This window comes from Lissotriton vulgaris, chromosome 7 (genome assembly GCF_964263255.1).
Source record: "Lissotriton vulgaris chromosome 7, aLisVul1.2, whole genome shotgun sequence".
NCBI lineage: Eukaryota > Metazoa > Chordata > Amphibia > Caudata > Salamandridae > Lissotriton > Lissotriton vulgaris.
In genome coordinates this window covers 1,703,650,462-1,703,669,063 of record NC_141695.1, presented here as the reverse complement: position 1 = coordinate 1,703,669,063, position 18,602 = coordinate 1,703,650,462, and the positions used below count along the sequence as shown (strand labels likewise).

Below are 18,602 nucleotides of genomic sequence, written 5' to 3'. Positions count from 1 at the left end.
ACCAATTTTTTCCCGTATAATTGATACTTATTTTAACCATAAAGTTTGTAGATCATAAGGAAAATTTCACCTGGTTATTCAGCCAAACGCTTTATTCGAAAATTAGCAGGTCTCCTTTAGGTCCTTACTAATTTTTTTAGGATATTAAACTGCCACGATGCGATTAACCCCTTTCCCGGACAAGTATGGGTTACATTTTATGAAGTTAGGCACGTCGTACATTTATCTTTTTATTACCATAACCCCTTGAATTGTGCCGCCCCCCCTTCCATAATATCATTGGCAGTGCCAGTGTGCATATAGTATTAGGGCTGCCGTGTTTACCACTACTCCATGACCTGTAGTTAATGGTTTTCTAGCCCGGTCAAGTTGAACTCTCAGTTTAAGCTTTAATTTTGATGGTTGGATGGTCCCACAGTTACCTAGACCTAAATGGTAAGTGGTAATTTCAGTAGTGGGAAAGGCACCCAGTGGTAGGTGTCCGTTTGCAAAGAGCTGCCTGAAGTTACTGCCGATGGTAACCGTTCCAGGTCGGAATGACTTGTCAGGAGTTCATCAACAATATCATTGCTTCACACCAAATCCGCTTGCAAGTGGTAATCATTCTTTGTCAACAAGAAGCCCTGCTTCTAGAAACGTTCAAAGATGGGAGGGAAACCGGCCTGTTTTTGTAATTAACTTCTTCCTTTAAACTATGCAAATACAATGCAACCGCTCTAAACTCAAACCGAGATGCTTAACCATAAATCTTTTATGTGCATCAGCATAAAATAAGCGGTGCTTGACTTTTTGAAAAAATGTAGGTAATTTGACTAGTCCAAGTGAGGAAGTTTTAAAGCATCCAGAAACACTGCTTGCGTTCAGTGCAGAAATCAAGACGGCATACGTGGCTATTTGAGGCGCTGGTATGATAATAAAGTAATCATTATACAGATCAATTTCCACAAAAATATAGCTGTTAATTAGGGGGATCTTTCAGTCAATACCGTACCTTTAACTAGCCACATGCATTTTGATCGAATTTAAAGATATTGGTATGGCATCAATGAACGATTAAACTCCAATTACTATCTGATAGCTGTGTTCTGGTACTGTGGCAGCAATTAATAAAAAATGCACATTTGTGAGCTTCAAAGGGACAAACCTCAAGCGCATGCAGGTTTGAATGTAATCATTTGCCTTGGACTATTCAAAACTGAAGCCATTCAATTGCAGCTGTCACGTCGTATTGGTCTTATCGGGGGGATTGAGTTGAATTTGAAAGTGCCTAGTTTTATAGATATTTTTGGGTTACTTGTATGATGCTCTACGCATACCGTTGCATCCAATCATGGCTGCTCCTGTTTTTTAACATCAGTGAACCAAGATGATGATGTTAGGTAGTGGAAACTGTCCAAACTGGGGTGCAGACAGACCCTCTCACCTTTCAGCCTGGTACCACTGCACCAGCCGCACTACTTCCCTACTGACCGTTCTCCACTTCAGCCCCGTCTAAATTACAATTCCTGCTTGTGACCCTTTTGCCTGCTTGTGCATGTTTTCGTGACCCTGTTGCCTGCTTGTGCCTCCGTGTGCCCCTATTGCCTGCTTGTGCCTCCGTTTTCGTGCCCCTGTTGCCTGCTTGTGCTGTGTGGGTGTGTGTGGAAGGCTCTGTGGGTGTGTGGAGGGCTCTGTGTGGGGAGCTTTGTGTGGCTGTGTGTGTGGGGGGCTCTGTGTGGCTGTGTGTGTGGGGGGCTCTGTGTGGGTGTGTGTGGGGGGGCTCTGTGTGTGTTTGTGTGTGTCATTTGCGAGAGATAAAGCTAGTGGCATTGTAAATGACAATGCCATTTATTTATGTTAAAAAAAACATAAATAAAAATAATGTCAAGAGCAATGTCAATAGCTCTAACTTTAACAAAGGCGAAACCATTGCATTGTAAATGCTTGTTGTATTGGGAGCCAATGCAAGGTTTTTAAGCAGAGTAGTGAAGCAGTGCGGGAGGGAAGGTTGAGCACCAACCTTGCAGCGGTGTTCTGTAGAACCTGAAGGAGAGCCAACAGGGTGGTATTTGTTGAGTACAGAAGTGAGTTCCCATAATCAATCCTACTGACAATGAGTCCCTGTACTAAAGGCATGCGAGCTGAAAGGGGAATCCACTTAAAGATTTTCCTTAGACTACACATGAGACCAAAGCTGGTGCCTACTACATTGCTAATGTGATCAGACATGGACAGCTTATTGTCAATTATTACCCCAAGATTCCTCACTGAGAGCTTGGGCAAGGGGCATGAACCAAGGGAGGCTGGCCACCAGTCATTGGACCAGATTTTATCGGCCTTTCCAAACAGCAGGACCTCCGTCTTTCCCGCATTCATCATTAGAAAGTTCCTGGTCATCCAGTCATGAATGTCAACCATGCAATTTTTGAATTTCTGTTTAGTTGCATCTGGGTTCTGATTGATTGTGATCAATATTTGGGTGTCGTCTGCTTAGGACACGGTCCCGAAACTGTGTGCTCGTATAACCTTAGCGAGGGGGGACACACAGGTTGAAGAGCGTAGGGCTCAGTATTGACCCCTGAGGGACACCCTTCTCGTTGTCATAAAAGTTGGAGGAGTGAGCACCAACTTGGACCTTGGACGGCCTGTTTGTCAGATAGCTTTTTATCCAGCATAATGCGGAGCCCTCAACACCAATCTCAGCAAAGCGTTCTAAAAGAATGAGGTGCGAGATGGTGTCGAAGGCAGCGGATAGGTCGAGCAAGACCAGTATGGCAGACTGGTTGGAATCCAGTGTCATTCTAATATTCAAACATAAGATGGAAGGTGCACACAATTAGAGTCCAAAAGAAAAGAGGTGTATTGTACATCTTCTTCTTTATTTAACAATATTCGTCAGATACAGGCACAGCCAACGCGTTTCGTTCCATTTGCCTTGTGGAACTTCGTCAGGGCAAATCGATTCAGTTTGGAGTTGTCAACCTATTCGGACAAAATCGTGGGGATCAAACAGCAAATGGCAATTGTTCTTCAAAGGCATATAACCTTCATATATTAAAAGGAGGTGTTCACACTAGGTACGAATGAGTCAGCCCAACGTTGAGTCCAATGGTTTTCAGAATATGGCAGATTTCAGGGACTTGATACAGTGATTGTTCAAGGTTGAGCAAACGCTCGCCAGGGAGTCTAGTGATTCCCAGGGGAAATTTCTTATATTCCTTGTAATATCATTCTCCGATAAGAGCATATGGTGAAGCTGTAGAAGACACCGGTCTGTAGTGTAGCACGGTGTTCGTGGTAACCACCGAGCACCTGTAGTCGGGGGTTCGGTAATCTGGCTCGTAGCGGCGTCCCGGATTGGAAGGAGTGAGCACCAACTTGGACCTTGGACGGCCTGTTTGTCAGATAGCTTTTTATCCAGCATAATGCGGAGCCCTCGACACCAATCTCAGCAAAGCGTTCTAAAAGAATGAGGTGCAAGATGGTGTCGAAGGCAGCGGATAGGTCGAGCAAGACCAGTATGGCAGACTGGTTGGAATCCAGTGTCATTCTAATATTGTCCACAATTTTGAGCAGGGCAGTTTCGGTCCTATGAAAGGCCCTGAAGCCCGACTGTGAGGGGTCAAGGAGCTTGTTAGTCTCCAGATGTATTTTGAGTTGTTTGTTTATTAGGGACTCCATAATCTTCCCAAACAGGGGAAGGAGTGAGATGGGCCGATAGTTAGGGAGTGATTTAGGATCGGCTGAATGTTTTTTTAAAATAGGTCTCATTACGGCCTCCTTCCAATGTAATGGGACAGAGGAGTGTAGTAGGGACCGATTTAAGGTTTTCGTTAAGGCAGGGATCAGAACAGGAGCTATTTTAGATAGGATTTGAGGAGAGGCAGGGTCACCAGGGGCTCCAGACTTCATTTTGTGTAAAGTTGCCTCAACCTCTGCTTCTGAGCATGATGAAAATTCCCTAAGTGTAGAGATGCAATTGTTGGGGTCCCTGCAGCTGTTAGTGGGCGAGACTGTAGTCTGACAAATGGGAGGTGACTGAGGAAAACGTTTATGGATTTCGTTGATTTTTTCGTGGAAGTAGGATGCCACAGAATCCACCCATTCTTTAGATTTGTTGAGTGGCTGTTGGCTGGCAGGGGGATTAGTGAATTCTTTCACTATACTGTAGAGCTCTCCCTGAGTTGGCCGCCTGGGATATCCTATTACCAAGGTATGCCTTTTTTGCCTCGGCGATTCCTTTCATATACTGCCTGTGTGCAGCTTTATACTGGTCCATGTCCCTCAGATCTTTAGTTTGGCGCCATTTCCTTTCTACTACCATGACGGCGTGTTTGATTTGCTCCAGATCTGGCGTGAACCAAGGTGAGTTTTTCTTAGGAGGTCTGGCGCACACATACATTCTGCCGATGCGTCTGATCAGCACAGCAGCGCGCAGGGCAGGCGGCACGGGAGACTTTTCTTTCCAGCTTGCAGGCCTCGCAATTCACAGGCAGGCAGAAATGATCCATTTAATGATGTAATTCTTTCTCCTAAATGTATGCTGCACATGGCTAACCAGAAGGGCCTCTCTGCGATCAAAATGTAGCCTTGCGGAGACTCAAGCTTGTGATCTTTAGATCACAGCACTGTCCATGGCGAGTGTTAGGCTCACTAAACCAGCCTTTCTCCTAAATCAGTTAACCTCACATTTAGAAAGTAATTTATGCCAATTTAAGGTTTCCTTAACTCACTGAAGGAGCACAGGAGATATGAAAAAGCGGAACCAGGAGACAGGAAGGGACTAGGATGGAGCTGCCACAGCACATTAATATCGCAATGGCCGATGTTTTTGTGGGAGTTATTGCATTGGCACTAAGAGGTAAGGTAAGGAGGGGTGAAGCAGCATAGGAGATGGTGGGATGCAGGAGGGAATAATGTAAGAAGGGGATAGAGTCCAGGCTCTGATAGAGGGATATTGGATCAAGCCAGAGAGTGTTCACACGAGGCAGGAGAATGTTCACTAGTCTCCAAACTGCCACCTCCCTCCCTAAATTCCACTGTCAGTTCTCTCATGCAGCCTCACCTTCAGCTGAAAAGGGACTTGTGCAGTGCAACTAATTTCCCTATAATCTCAGGTTTCGGGAAGAGAAGTCAGGGCGAGTAAAGGAATTCTCAACAGGGTGCAATAGGCTTAGTCCTAGCAAGTGCCTAACCATGAGTGGTCTAAATTATGTTTTACAGATTCACAATTTCACTATAGTCGATCTGACTAGCTGCTCGCGTGATGCCACTATGCTTTTAGGTCAGCAAAGAACAGAGTTTACCTGTTAGGATGCTTGGGGGATTACGGGTGCAGTAGCTTACCTGTCAACCCCATGATTTCTTTGGGGAAAAGCCTGTGTGCAAGATTTAAATCGATTGTTTCTTAACAGAGGCTGGTCTTGGGTCGAATGAATCTTGGACTGTTCGGGAAGTTCAAGACAATAAACGAGGGAGTGAATACATAAGTGCCATATATGTGAAGCATTTTTGCGAGATAAGTAAAATTGAAGCACCCACACACTCCCCCCCCCATCATCACATTACACACCATCATAGACTCACTCTGAATTATCCAACTCCTGACATTCTCATTACACTCACTCTGCCCATCTAACTACACTCTGTATTTCAAGCGACAAATTCTAAATATATACATAACCTGATCTACGCACCCCTCAACCTGTGCCCACCCTTGGACATGTGAATTGGGAGGCGAGTAAGAGTGTCTTTCCTGCACCTACACTGCATTACAGCAGACAGCACTGCAGCCTTCCATTCCGTACCTGTGCTATTTGTGTTAATGTAGGCTTAAATCTAAAGTCAAACCTGCTGGTTTTGGTGGTTGCATGCATCCTCTCTACTGTGACATCTCAAGGAAAAATAAGATTGGGAAAGGGTGAACTATACATTTTTCTGAAAGCAGCCATGCTGGAACACCACTGAGCTCCAGATTTAAGAAGGAAAGACAGCAAGGGATGACATGACATACAGAGTTATGCACAAGCACCTCCCCCAGTACCACCCCACGGTAGCATCGGTGTCTCCATCCCAGGCATTCCCCTCCACAGGCACCGTCAGGGGTGCAGCTGGACTCCAGTGGAGAGGGCTCAGATCCCTAGTCATTGTGTAGACGCTGTGACATGCTCACAGCATCTCGCCGGTTACACCAGGTGTCACATCTTATTGGGTCCAGTGACCCCACTTAAGTACCCCATCCTTTACCCTTAACAAGACTCCCATACATATGGCTGGGTAGAAAGTTCTGCTCTATGTGAAGAAGATTAAAGGAGGAGCTTGTTGTGCCCCTGCGAGGCCCTGCGTACCCAGGAAGGGAGCTCGACTGCAGGTGGTCTCTGAATACTGAAGAAAGCCTTGAAACTTGACTCAGTCCCACCTCACTCATGATTCCAACAAACTTCATCTCTACCGCAAGCGTGGCCCCCCATGGAGCAGCCTTCAGGTGGCACCAAAAAGACAAGGCGAGCCCTACTGAGGGGGAGTCTGGAGCTCTAGGAACAAAAAGCTTGCGGAATTAGGGTATTGGGTTTGTTACCATTTTCTCCCTACCTACGATGAGGCAGCACTGTACAATTATTCGGAATGTCAACTGGAAAATGTATGTGACTTTAATGTTGAATTAATAATACTTTAATAAAATTTTAAAAATGCTCACTGAACATCCCTGCAAGCTCACAAAGGATCACATACAAGGCAAATCTGTTGAATTACAACAGAAACTCTGCCTTGACCAAACTTCTGCGTTTCAACATGGCGACAGTCAACGAACGGCAATGCAAATGCTTGCCTCCCGGAAGGGTTCAGTGCCCCCAACAAAGCCCAGGCAGCAGGACTGCACTTGGGGGAAAAGCCCTGCGGAGGGTTAAAGAGAACCACGTTCAGCAAGAGGGGTCGCAGCGGTGCAACGAGCCTGTGAGGAGGCCCTGACAGGACTAGAGAAGCAGCTTCTACCGGTGACAGATCTGCACCGGCGGTGGAACTACCGTGCCACGCCACCAAGGCCCAAACGAAGTCAAAGACACAGACCGCCCGTGAAATGACACGGCCGTGCACGGATCACACGAGGCAGGCCTCGAGCCGTCTGTAGCCTGATGCTCAAGAGAATGGATTCAGGTTAACAATTAACATTGCCTTGATGTTTGCAAATCACAAAGTGTTAATTTAGTATTTTCTGAATGTTAATAACATTTGACGGACAATACTCATAGTAACAGACATGTGCAGAATATATTACCAGTAACTTATTCAGAATTTTATACGGGTGATTCTCTTCCAGTTAACAAGGACTCCATTGCACACATTTAATACATTAGGAGCACGTGACATGTGGTTTGCTTTATAGCATACTTTGGAGTATTTTGCAGCCACAGAGAGCGCACGAGACGGCATTGCGATCACATGCCATGTACACATCTGCTATTAACACTCAGAATTAAGTAGAGGTAATTAAAATAATGCACTTCTGCGGGAAGACATTACACTTGGAAGCGAAAAAGCTCTTGGAGTGTACCGCACGCCTTTTCTGTGTCTTATTTTATATTATCAGATCGGCTCACAGCAAGGCTTGCTCATGAAGAAGATGGTTCTGTGTTAAGTAACACTTCAGTGGTAATGGTGAATGCACACTAGGGACATTGGACACTTCAGTACTTTCACCAGGGCTTTAAGTGGAATTTTGAAAAAGTGTGCACGGGGGCGGGCGCAGCTTTTGCAGGTATAGGCGCAGCTTTAACACCATAAACTAACATTCTGTGATTCCCATAGTGTGCCACCCCACTGGTATTTTGGTGTCTTTATGAGCTTTGTTATTATATCCAGATATACTAACCCAGCCACCGACGCGCATCTAAAGCCAGCCTGCACTGTTGGCTTTGTCAATGGATATCTGTATGCAATCTGGAGAGAAGCCAAGCATTGGATGGCTATGTAATCTAAACACCTTTCACGCCCCCAGTCACAGGCACTGTGAGAAACCCGCACTGTCTCGAGCCTTAACACCAGAGCCCTCTCATGGCTGTTAGAGACACCTAGAAGCAACTCCGTTGAAGCAGGCACTCAATCTGAACGGAAAAAAAGATATATACAAAAACACCACCCTGGGAATACTCTCAGTAAAATTTGAAATATAAATGGTAAATAAGTCACGGACATGGACTATTTGAACATTAACCACTTTAAGGGCCCCATTACGATATCGGGTGAAAGGCCATCCAACAGCTCGTCGGTGGCGTTCCACCCGATATCGGAGGCATTGGTCCTACCGATGCCCAAGGGGCAGTGGGATAGGGGAGGAATCAGCTCCACTTCCAACCACGCTCAAAAAAACCCATTGGGGAGAGCGTAATCCTCAAAATGGAGGCGGTGCCTGCTCAGGTACCGCCGTGGGGTTTACAATGCATGTTTACCACATCCTTTCTACGGCGGTCGGACCGCCACAGAAAGGATGCGGCAAACGTGCATTGTCGGAAAGGGACTTTGAGGACCCCTAACAGGGCCACCGTCCCCCGCAGTCTCCGCTATGAGACCTGGGGGCATCAAAGGTGCCCCCCCCCCCAAAAAAAACCATCCATGCAATATGTGGCACGCACCTTACGGTGCCTGCCACATGTAGCATGGAGGTTTAAAAAGTGTATATTTCCTATTACTGCTTGTGCTGCAGCCAGATTCCTCCAACAGCAGGAGTTGCGCATTTGCGTTTTCATGCTTTGAAGTCGGTCTCTGATCTTTTTTTTTTTTTTAAATCAAGCGAGAAACAGGATTGCCTTGGTTTATAATGTAGTTGGCATAGGCTGGTTCATCAATATATGGAATAGGTAATACTGCTTCACATGTCCATGCTTTCTGACCTGAATCAGATAATTTATTGTACAATTATATAAAATCGGTACAATCATACCATTTCTATAACAAAGTATACTGAATTGTATTTAAAATTAGAAGAAAAAAAAGTTAGTGTCCATGGCTTATATGGTGACTTTCTTTGCTTATAAGACTTCATAGCAGGCAAGAACAATGTTCGAGGCAGATGTGATTTAGATACCTAGTGGCATCGATCAATGATGCTTGGGTTAAAATGATAGTGGCGCAGTTCTTTAAAAAAAACGCCAGGACCAACACGATATTTTGATCGTCAGACTTGTATGATTACTCACGGATTGGGGCCCTGTTGGCACAGGATCTGTGATTAGTCCTTCCTCCACTCCAGAGATAACTTCTAATTTTAAAATGTGCCAACTTGAGAATTTCACGAAGCGACAGATCATTCTTATGTCCTTAGAAGTGAAACATGCCACTATTGCTGCCCTACTGATCAGAGATATTCATACATTGGGATACTGGTCGAGTAACCTGAAATTTAATTTTTAACTAACTGGCGTCGCCAACCACCACTAGTAACCCTTTTGGAAGCAGATAATTCTAGTCAATTAGGGACAGTGGGTTTAAAAAAAGAATGTTAAAAAGACAACCATTTATTTCCTAAAAGCAATGGGAGGCCTTAGCTATATTATGGTGAATTTAAGCCTGGGCTGATATTTTTACCAGAAGGTACCCTGGATGCTACACAAAAGTACTCCTAAACTGAAAGAATGGAGGGCAGTACAGAGACTGCGTGATGGTACAATTTGCAGTTCTTCCTTTCCGCACTTCTTTCTTGCGAGCAGTGCTTAATTTGAGCAGGCGTTTGCCAGGGCTCAGTCCTAGAACTCATTTTATAGCGCAATGCCTTAACGGAAGTGAGTGCTTTCATGATTATACAAACAGCAGTGGTTAGACAGTGGTAAAATAGCACTAAAGAATCACTGCTGCTGAGAAGCGTTACTCAGATAGTCCACGTTTCCTTTTTGGCAATGGCACTATCTGGCGGTATCCTCTTGTTTCTTCACCCTTCCCACCATTAGGAAAATTCAGATTCTTTTCTCCCTCCGCCTTAAAACTCATTTTGATGGCAATGGCGTTATCTGGCCTTGACTACGGTAATATCCTGTACAACAGTGTCCCGGCCTATGCCCTTCGACGCGTGGTATACTGGGCCTCTGTTAGGTATGCAGAACAACTGGCTTGTCTACCATTGGCTGACTTCAACCAGACTAAGCCAGTCCATAACCGTACTTCTAGTGCAACACCAGCTGGACTGTTCAGTACTGTGGGACCCAACGCTTGATCTGGAATAGGAGTGGTCCGATTTAGAAACCGAGCCAAAATAAATAAGAACCATCAGCTTGACCAACGAAAGGCATTATATATGCTGGGCTATAATCGGCACCTGTGGGGGAGCCAGCGGCAGTGGTGGGCATGACATCCTGCGCACACAAGATATAGAACACCTCAAGATCGATTCCACTCTGCCTATAAGAAATAAATGGACACAATATACATATTTATAAATAGTGCTGTGCAAACCTAGTTTTCAGTAGCACTGTGCATAGCAACTATTAGGAGCTTGCAAGATCCCCAGCGCCTGTTACCTCGCCTTTGATAGGTAGGTGAGATGCCCAGAGGAGCCTCATTGTGCCTAATGAGTGAAATTCAAGTGCACTGGCTGGTCAGAAGTCAGCATCTTTGGAATAACCAGACATTTCAGATTCTTAGGTGCTTTTTTAGGTTTCTTCCTTTCCTTTCATATTTATTTGATCCCCTAGACAATCAGCTGCATAATCAGAACATTTCACGCCAATAAGCAGAAAACATAGAGGCTGTTTCTTAAAATATTCTGGTATGTGGCACCCTTCTACTCATCGGCAGTGATTAGTTAGATGCAAATCGAAGTCCAGTGATCGATTGAAGGCAAAGACAATAGCACTGGGCATCTCCATCAACATGAAGAAATGGTGAGAAAGAACCTCTTGATAAGCTGTTAATGCCCCCCCCCCCTCTGTCATGAAGGCCAATGTATTGTTCAGATTTAAAGGAGGCGCTAAGTCTCTGTGCAATAAGCAGCACAATGTTTGCCACTATATGTTTCCAGAAAAGATGTATGTAAAACAAGAGAAAACTGTTGAACTTAGAAAGACGAGCAGTGGATTTGAAGACTATCTGAGCAGTAGCCAACGATCTGGACGGTCATATCAATGCAACAAGGTGAAAGAACTGAAGCCACGTCTACTAAAAGATCACTAGATAGCGACATAGAAAATCGCCCTCCTCTGCACCACGCACTGCCCAGATTCACTCTCAGATTCGGTCTTTGCATTCAACACTGTACAGCTTCTCCGCTGCCTTTAACATAGGACATACATATAAATGAAAGGAAAGAGCAGTGAGAAAAACAAGACAAAGGCATTCCAAAGTAAAATTGAAATGACTGGAGGCTGCAGTCAAACTATGAATTAGAGACACATGTATACAGTGCTGAGCCAAAAGATATCTCGTGACCAAACATTATGCAATTCAAAAGGACAATGAATGTTTTTAACAACACACTTCTTCCAGTCAGTTGCTTGTGTGAGGCCTAGTCAGTATGTTTTACAACGTGTAAACAAGATGACCACCTATTCAAAGCACATTCCAACCTGTCTGAATGGAGAGCAAAGACTCAGGTTTCACCCGCTCGGTAGAAGGCAGCAAATGTCTCAAAGCCCTGGGTGGCAGAAACAAATTACAAAAGGGCGAATCTCCCAACTCTCCTAAAAACATAATAAAAATAAATATGCGGCGATTAGAATTTTGAGGAAAAGCAGAAATATTTGTTCTGGCTATTTTTTTTTTTAATCAAGCTGCTTGGACCAGTTTTACACTTTCTGTACATTTAATGACATTCTATGTGCGCATCAAAATGGCATCAACCCGCTCTCGTATGATCCACCCAACCTACATCGGACCAGAAGTTCAAGGCTCTGGATGTTCCACACAGGATCTTATATGTACAATGTCTTCACAGATGCTACGCCAGGGCCTTTATGGTGTGGGGTGCTTGCTTTGGTACCCGGCTTTTCAATGCACATTGTCGACTTGCAGTTCAGTTCAATGAAGACAGAAAAGATTTGCAATTCTCCTAACAGTCTATACATGGATACCCAACACCGGCTAGAAATAAATCGTGGCCCAAAATACAGATCCAACATACACACAAAGTAGCCAACACTTCTAACTACTAATCTTCAACCACGCACCGAAAACCCTACCAATCCTGCCCACCACAAAAAACTTGCAACCTCCCCCCCCCCCCCCCCCCCGCCCCTATGACCCTCCCACTACTCTTGTCCACATGGTCTTTCGCTCATCCATACCCTACACCTCGACTCAGAGCTTCTATAATTTACAAATATTCAGGAAACGGTCTTCTATCACATCACTGCTTCAAAACGCCCTTCATTGGTTGTGGAGCTTTAATAAACTTCCAACATCCTGTTGTCACATGGGACACAGCAGAGTTCCAACTAGCCAGGGTAGCTGAGGAATGTGTGAATCATTAACCCTCATGAAAGCTATTACTCCCAGGCTTCGGTATTTTCCAAGTGCTCCAAGAGACGTTTTAATAGCGCTTCAAGAAACCAAATGCAGTGTAGCAAAGTAGAGCACATCTTGACAGCCAAAGAAATTCCCAATCCCCAAAGGATATCTACCTAGAGCAATTGTCCACCACATCCACAAACCTCTCTCTAGTCTGCTTGGACAGCAACATGCTTGTCCAGCACTAAAAAGACATTTCATTACTACTATTTCTGTAAAGAGATGCCTCTTTACTGCATTATACATATCTGCAACATCTTCCAACACCACATGATATTCAGAGCACTATCCACAAACCCCATAGCCTGTTGCAGCACACCATCCAAAGTATCTACTGCCTCCCAGTATCACACAGGAGCCTAAGGGCCAGTTGACAATGCTCAAAGGATCCCGCACCACACTCAAGGGTATCTCTTACACCCACAGGCCACGGTCGGTGGAGGGGGAATTTAAGGGGTACGACGTGCCCATACTTTTTTTAATTTTAGAAAAAAAAAGTTCCCCTACATTTTTTCCTAATAGACAACTATCCAGAGATGGTTAATTACGACAGCGGAAATGCTTTAGCTTAAGTGTACCAATGCAAAAAGAGCAATTGATAGACAGAATGCAGAACAATGTCTTACATTCACCCCAGTACAGAGATCTGGGCCTAAAGCCATTGTTTTTTGGCCCTGATGCCATTCCAGTTTGAATCCAGCCATATGCAAATCAGTCCTGTCCCTGTGCTCAATGGGAGCAGTCCAGCCCAAACAGGGAGGACCTGGTTTGGCAGTCCGGACTGGACTGCTCCCATGAGGCACAGGGTTGAGACTGATTTGCATATGGCCAGGTCTAAACTGGGGTGGCATGGTGAGCAAAGAATGATGGATTTAACCCAGATCTCCAAACTATGGGTGAATGTTTTGATTTGTTCTGCATTCCATCCAGCAATTGTGTCTTTTGCTTTCTCACCTTAGCGTGCTGGGTATGTCCAGCCGTGGGTCCCGAGCTCACTGTGCCACTGAATATAAGCTAGCCTGGCTGATGCGGGTTGAATCCCCGAAAATGGTCCTAGGATGCTTGTTTCAAGTCCAGGGAGGGCCTGGCTTGGCAGTTCGGACTGGACTGGTCCCATGAGGCACAGGGTCAAGACTGATTTGCATATAGCCAGGTCCAAACTGTGGCAGCATGGTGAGCAAAATAATGGATTTAACCCAGATCTCTTGACTAGGGGTGAATGTTTTGATTTTTTTCTGCATGCCGTCCATCAATTGTGTCTCTTGCCTAGCTGAAGTGTACAGCAGGGTATCTCCTGTGCAGTGAACGGACAAATTGGCAGACAGCTAACAAGCCTTCTTGACTTGGGTGCTTGCTTCCCTCAAAGAAATGTAAATGTGCGCAACTGGTCAATCTGAAAACGTAAAGGGTGCTGTAAACCGAGAATAGCCTTAATTTATGGAATCACAAGAAGCTTGCCGACGAGACACATTTATTATTTTTGAGAGGTATTGTAAGGGAGCTACCAGCTAAGCTGTTAAGTGGATGCTTTTCAAAAACAGTTATAAAAAAATATATTGCACCAAGTACTGTCTGGGTATTCCTAAAATCTATATTTTGGAAGAACTTTTATTTTAAACCTTTTTGTGCATTTTGTAGAAGCCTCTTTTATACTGTGTGTAATGCAAGTTGAAAATAATGACTTACATGTACACATTGCTTTCTTTTTCAGACTGGTACCTTACAGCCCTAAACATACAGAAGTCACTATTCTCCACTGCACCAACTAGGATTCAATTCTGTGGATCTCTAGTGCAGTGAATTACCTAATAGAGGTTTCATAATGTACAATAGCGCATTTTCCACCGATTAACATAACTTGTACTTAATTTTCATTTAAGTTGTGCATTGCACTTACCTGGTGAAAGAAAGAAAAAAAGTTATAGAATATTTTGTTTTTGAACTCTTACCACGTCCCCACGCTCAATCACCCCGCCACATTGCGCGCAGCTTCATGGCTCCGATACTTATTTGTTAATTCACTTCAGCCGCTGCCAACAGGGAATCCAAAACCTACAAAGTATTCTCCACCAGACACATAGATCACACACCGCATTGTGGATTTTTAAAAATTATCAAGTTCTCCTCACCTTCCCAAGCCACAGTATATTTAAATGGTATTCATTTGATAAACTGCAGCGCCAGCAAGCACCGGAGTGATTGAAAAAAAAAGATTTTTATTGCGGGGAGGGGGGCGGGGCGAGAATCTCAAACCACGAAATTCTGTGAATATAACAGTGCATGGAGTGCAGCAAAGAAGAAGCGAATGTTGTTACTTGTGAAAAGGCAGAACCAGAATTAGGACAGTATTACAGATTCGAGAGAACCTCCCCACCACTCAAAACACACAATAATCATTAAAAGAATGTTTGGCTTTGAGCCACATTGACACTTGCCACCGAGAGAGACACGCCATAAAAGTGGGTGGCTTCATTCTTTTGCTAATAAAGGAAAAAGAACTAAAAGTCCGAAACTTTACATGCACCGTTTGCTCAAAATACCTTACAACGGATATGAGGAACATAATTCTCGATAGTTAGCAACGCTAAAAAACAGAGGAAAGACGACTAAAATAGAGAAAATATAGTAAAATCAAATGCAAATCTGGAAAAGTGGATGACAATGAGGAAATGCTTTGAAGCCATGGCACTGTTTCTAATGCCCTCAGCTACAATGGATTGACCTCGGCCACAACAAATGTTATGTACTGCTATGTTCCGCCCCTTAACCTTTGACCCCTCACCTCTGTCTCTGAAGGTCCAAGTTCAGCCCCCCGGGGTGTAGCAGTCCCGCAGTCTGCGGTGTCCCGGTCCTGCAGGCTGAGCATGGGGGTAATGGGGGTGCGGGACAGGGTCCCTCGGGGAAGCCATTGAGCCCCCACTGCGGAGTCTCTGACGGGCTGTGGAACACTTCATGATCCTGGGAGGGAAGGAGGAGTGCTGGGGGTCCTCGGGGCGGGCTGGGCGGAGGTGGAGCGCAGCGGGGCCCCTGTGGCCGCCCATCCAGGGAGATGTTGGTGAGGAAGAAGAGGGCAGCCTGACGCCGACGGCTGTCCCCCCGCCTCCGGGTGCGTGTCTGTTGGGGCGGGGGAGGTTCCCCAGTTCGGTGACACTGCGCCCCGCAGGCAGCGGCGGCCATTCTCCGACTGAGCCGGCTGCCGCCGAGAGGCGGGCACAAGGGTCCGGCCAATTCCTAGGGCCGCCTTCAACACCAACCTATTGGTTGCACCGTGCTAAGCAGTGAAAATATAACTTTCTATTGGGTCAGATAGCTGTCGGTTCTTCTTCTGAACAGCCAATCACATTGCTTCTCAAGCGGCGGCCATTGCAAATACTGTCTGACGGATTGTTCGAATGTTTGTCTGAAGGCTCTGTCTGGGGCGGATGCAACAGTATTTATGCGCTTTTTGATTGGCTGCTACATCTGTCAAGTCCTTGTAGACGTAACTTGAACAGGTTAGAGCGCCAATGAAACCCCTTGTGGCGGCGGTCGGCCATTTTTTTTTGCTTGTCGGGTTATTGGCTGCAGCGAAAACAGCTGTTGCAAAGGAACAATGTAGTTGGTCGAAGCGGAAGGCTAATAGGGATTTCGATTTCTGTCAACTTTAATATCTGTGACTGCTACGATCAGGTGTTACTTGTTTTGAAATCTGCTTTCCATGCGTTCCTTTTCACTCCCAATTTATTCCCCCAATTCAATTGTTTTCCGTGGCACTAAACATCGTAGTGACTTTTTTTATTTTAGTGTTATTTACATTTTTATTTAAGCAGACTCCCTTCAAATTGTAATTCTGTTTTGCCTATATCATGGCTTTTTGTGGTTAGCCCAACCCATTTTTTAATAAAAATTCTAAAACCTAATAAATAGGACTTTAATTAAAAAATCTCTATAAATGGTAAGTGTGCAACGTTACTTAATTTTTCTAGGTTCTCTGTGTTTTAAAAGGATAAAAAGGTTGGAGGGTTTTATAAAGATCTGTAACTATTGTTTCCAAGAGTCAGTCCTGCCAAGTACCACGCATCCGGCTTTAGACTACGCATTTCAGTATTAGTAGTTCGCATCACCGCACTGAAATGCATTTTCATGCATTTATAGCCCTCAGCTGTCTACCTGAGCACTGTTATTTCATGGTTCTGCAATAGTGTATGCACTGCCCCTCTATGTGGAACCACGGCCAGAAGTCCGATTGAGGGAGTCCAGAAACAGATGTCGGTCATGTGTCCTTGCCTTGAGCAATGTTAATAATACTCAGGAGGTATTGGACCAACTGGACAAGGGACATCACATGCGGTATTAAGCCAGGATAGGTCATGCACAACCACCAGACTCGGATAAAATTGTAAGCGGGCTCCGGAAATATTAACAGCACAGCAAGATGAGCACCCCTTCCCCCACTACAGCTATAAAAGGTCCTTCCTTCACTCCTTGGCTGACTGCAATAAGATGATCTGTAGCCGAGTAGTATTGATTGATGATGTTTTATTGATGGATTTCAGATTAAATCATGTAATCATTTAAGTATCATTCAAGTCTCTCCTAAGCCCCACCAGGAGCAGCTCTCTTGCTACTCAGCCCTCTCTTCCAACTGCCATCCATCCACCAGGCACACCACACATTCCACATTACCTCACACACTCAACATTCCACCATTCATCCAGATAGGCTGAGTAGCAAGACAGGTTAATGGAAAAGGCACATGGCATCCAAACCAGGATACTACACCACCTTCCCCCTTAGAAGGAACAAACAAATGAACAGTGTAAAAATGAGAATGGTCATTCTACAATTAAACTTACATTGAAAAACTTAACTATCATAAAACATAAAAGTATACAATGCGACCACCCCTTTCCCCTTTACACGTAAAACAGAAATAGATTGATAATACATATTTTCGCAAAAAATTTCAGAAGATGAAATGAATAGAATTGACCGTAACCCACACACATGCCAGTTGGCCAGACCAGCAAAGTGAAAGAAACGGAAAAGTCAACAATTAAAGTATGCGAACGAGAAAATCACCAAAAAGTACTTAATTAAATTATAATTCCTATAAAGTGACGTGTGCACAACGTACACTAAATAGGAATATGTAGATGATTAAACATTAAAGTCACATGCAATGTATGCAATTTGTATAAAATAAATAGATGACAGCCACGTGCATAGAACAGAAATAAATATAAAATTTTTATGAACAAATTTGTGACAGTAACCCACACACATGCCAGATGGCCAGACCAGCAAAGTGAAAGAAACGGAAAAGTCAACAATTAAAGTATGCGAACGAGAAAATCACCAAAAAGTACTTAATTAAATTATAATTCCTATAAAGTGACGTGTGCACAACGTACACTAAATAGGAATATGTAGATGATTAAACATTAAAGTCACATGCAATGTATGCAATTTGTATAAAATAAATAGATGACAGCCACGTGCATAGAACAGAAATAAATATAAAATTTTTATGAACAAATTTGTGACAGTCATGACCATATATGCTAACGCGTAGCATTTAACTATAAACAATACATATTTGTATAGCCTTGAACTTACTATACAAATTAGCAAATTAACTTTAGTATGCTATTAAAATTCATGTAATAATCTTCTAGGATAGCAAATTAACTTTAGTATGCTACATTAATAACCTTCAAGAATAGCAAATTAATTGTAGAATGCTATTCTTTCGTTCATGCTACATTTAAAACTTATGTAGACAACCCACTAAAAATAGCAAATTACGTTTAGTATGCTATTCTTCCGCTCCTACAAGTCACCACTGTTTTTTCACATGTTTAACACAGGCTAGCACTTTAACACACAAAATAGCAAATTACCTTTAGAATGCCAATTGGTTTGAGAGTGTCACACCTAAAATGTAAGTGTATAAATATGTAGACTCTTGCAAATGTTGAACTAAATGCAATACAGTCTAAATACAGACTTCCTTAAAACAATAAACTAAAATAAATAAAGTGGACACCGTTGTCAGGATGAAGGACTGAGGATTATAACAAAAGGCAGTCTTAATTTCTTGTAAAATAATACAGGACTTTAAATAAGGTGAAATATATCCATAAACTGTG

At 43.9% G+C, this 18,602-nt stretch overlaps 1 protein-coding gene across 2 annotated transcripts in view; it reads right to left on the bottom strand.

The window, feature by feature from the left end:
- CABLES2 (Cdk5 and Abl enzyme substrate 2) overlaps positions 1–15,732 on the bottom strand; it is a 143,990-nt gene extending 128,258 nt beyond the window's left edge. The window contains exon 1 of one of the 2 annotated variants that reach the window (XM_086932848.1): positions 15,254–15,732. In XM_086932848.1, coding sequence (XP_086788974.1) covers positions 15,254–15,648 — 395 coding nt within the window. In that variant the 5' untranslated portion in view covers positions 15,649–15,732. The remainder of the gene's footprint in view (positions 1–15,253) is intronic. The other variant, XM_086932849.1, reaches the window with a different exon arrangement.
- Between the last annotated feature and the right edge of the window lie 2,870 nt (positions 15,733–18,602).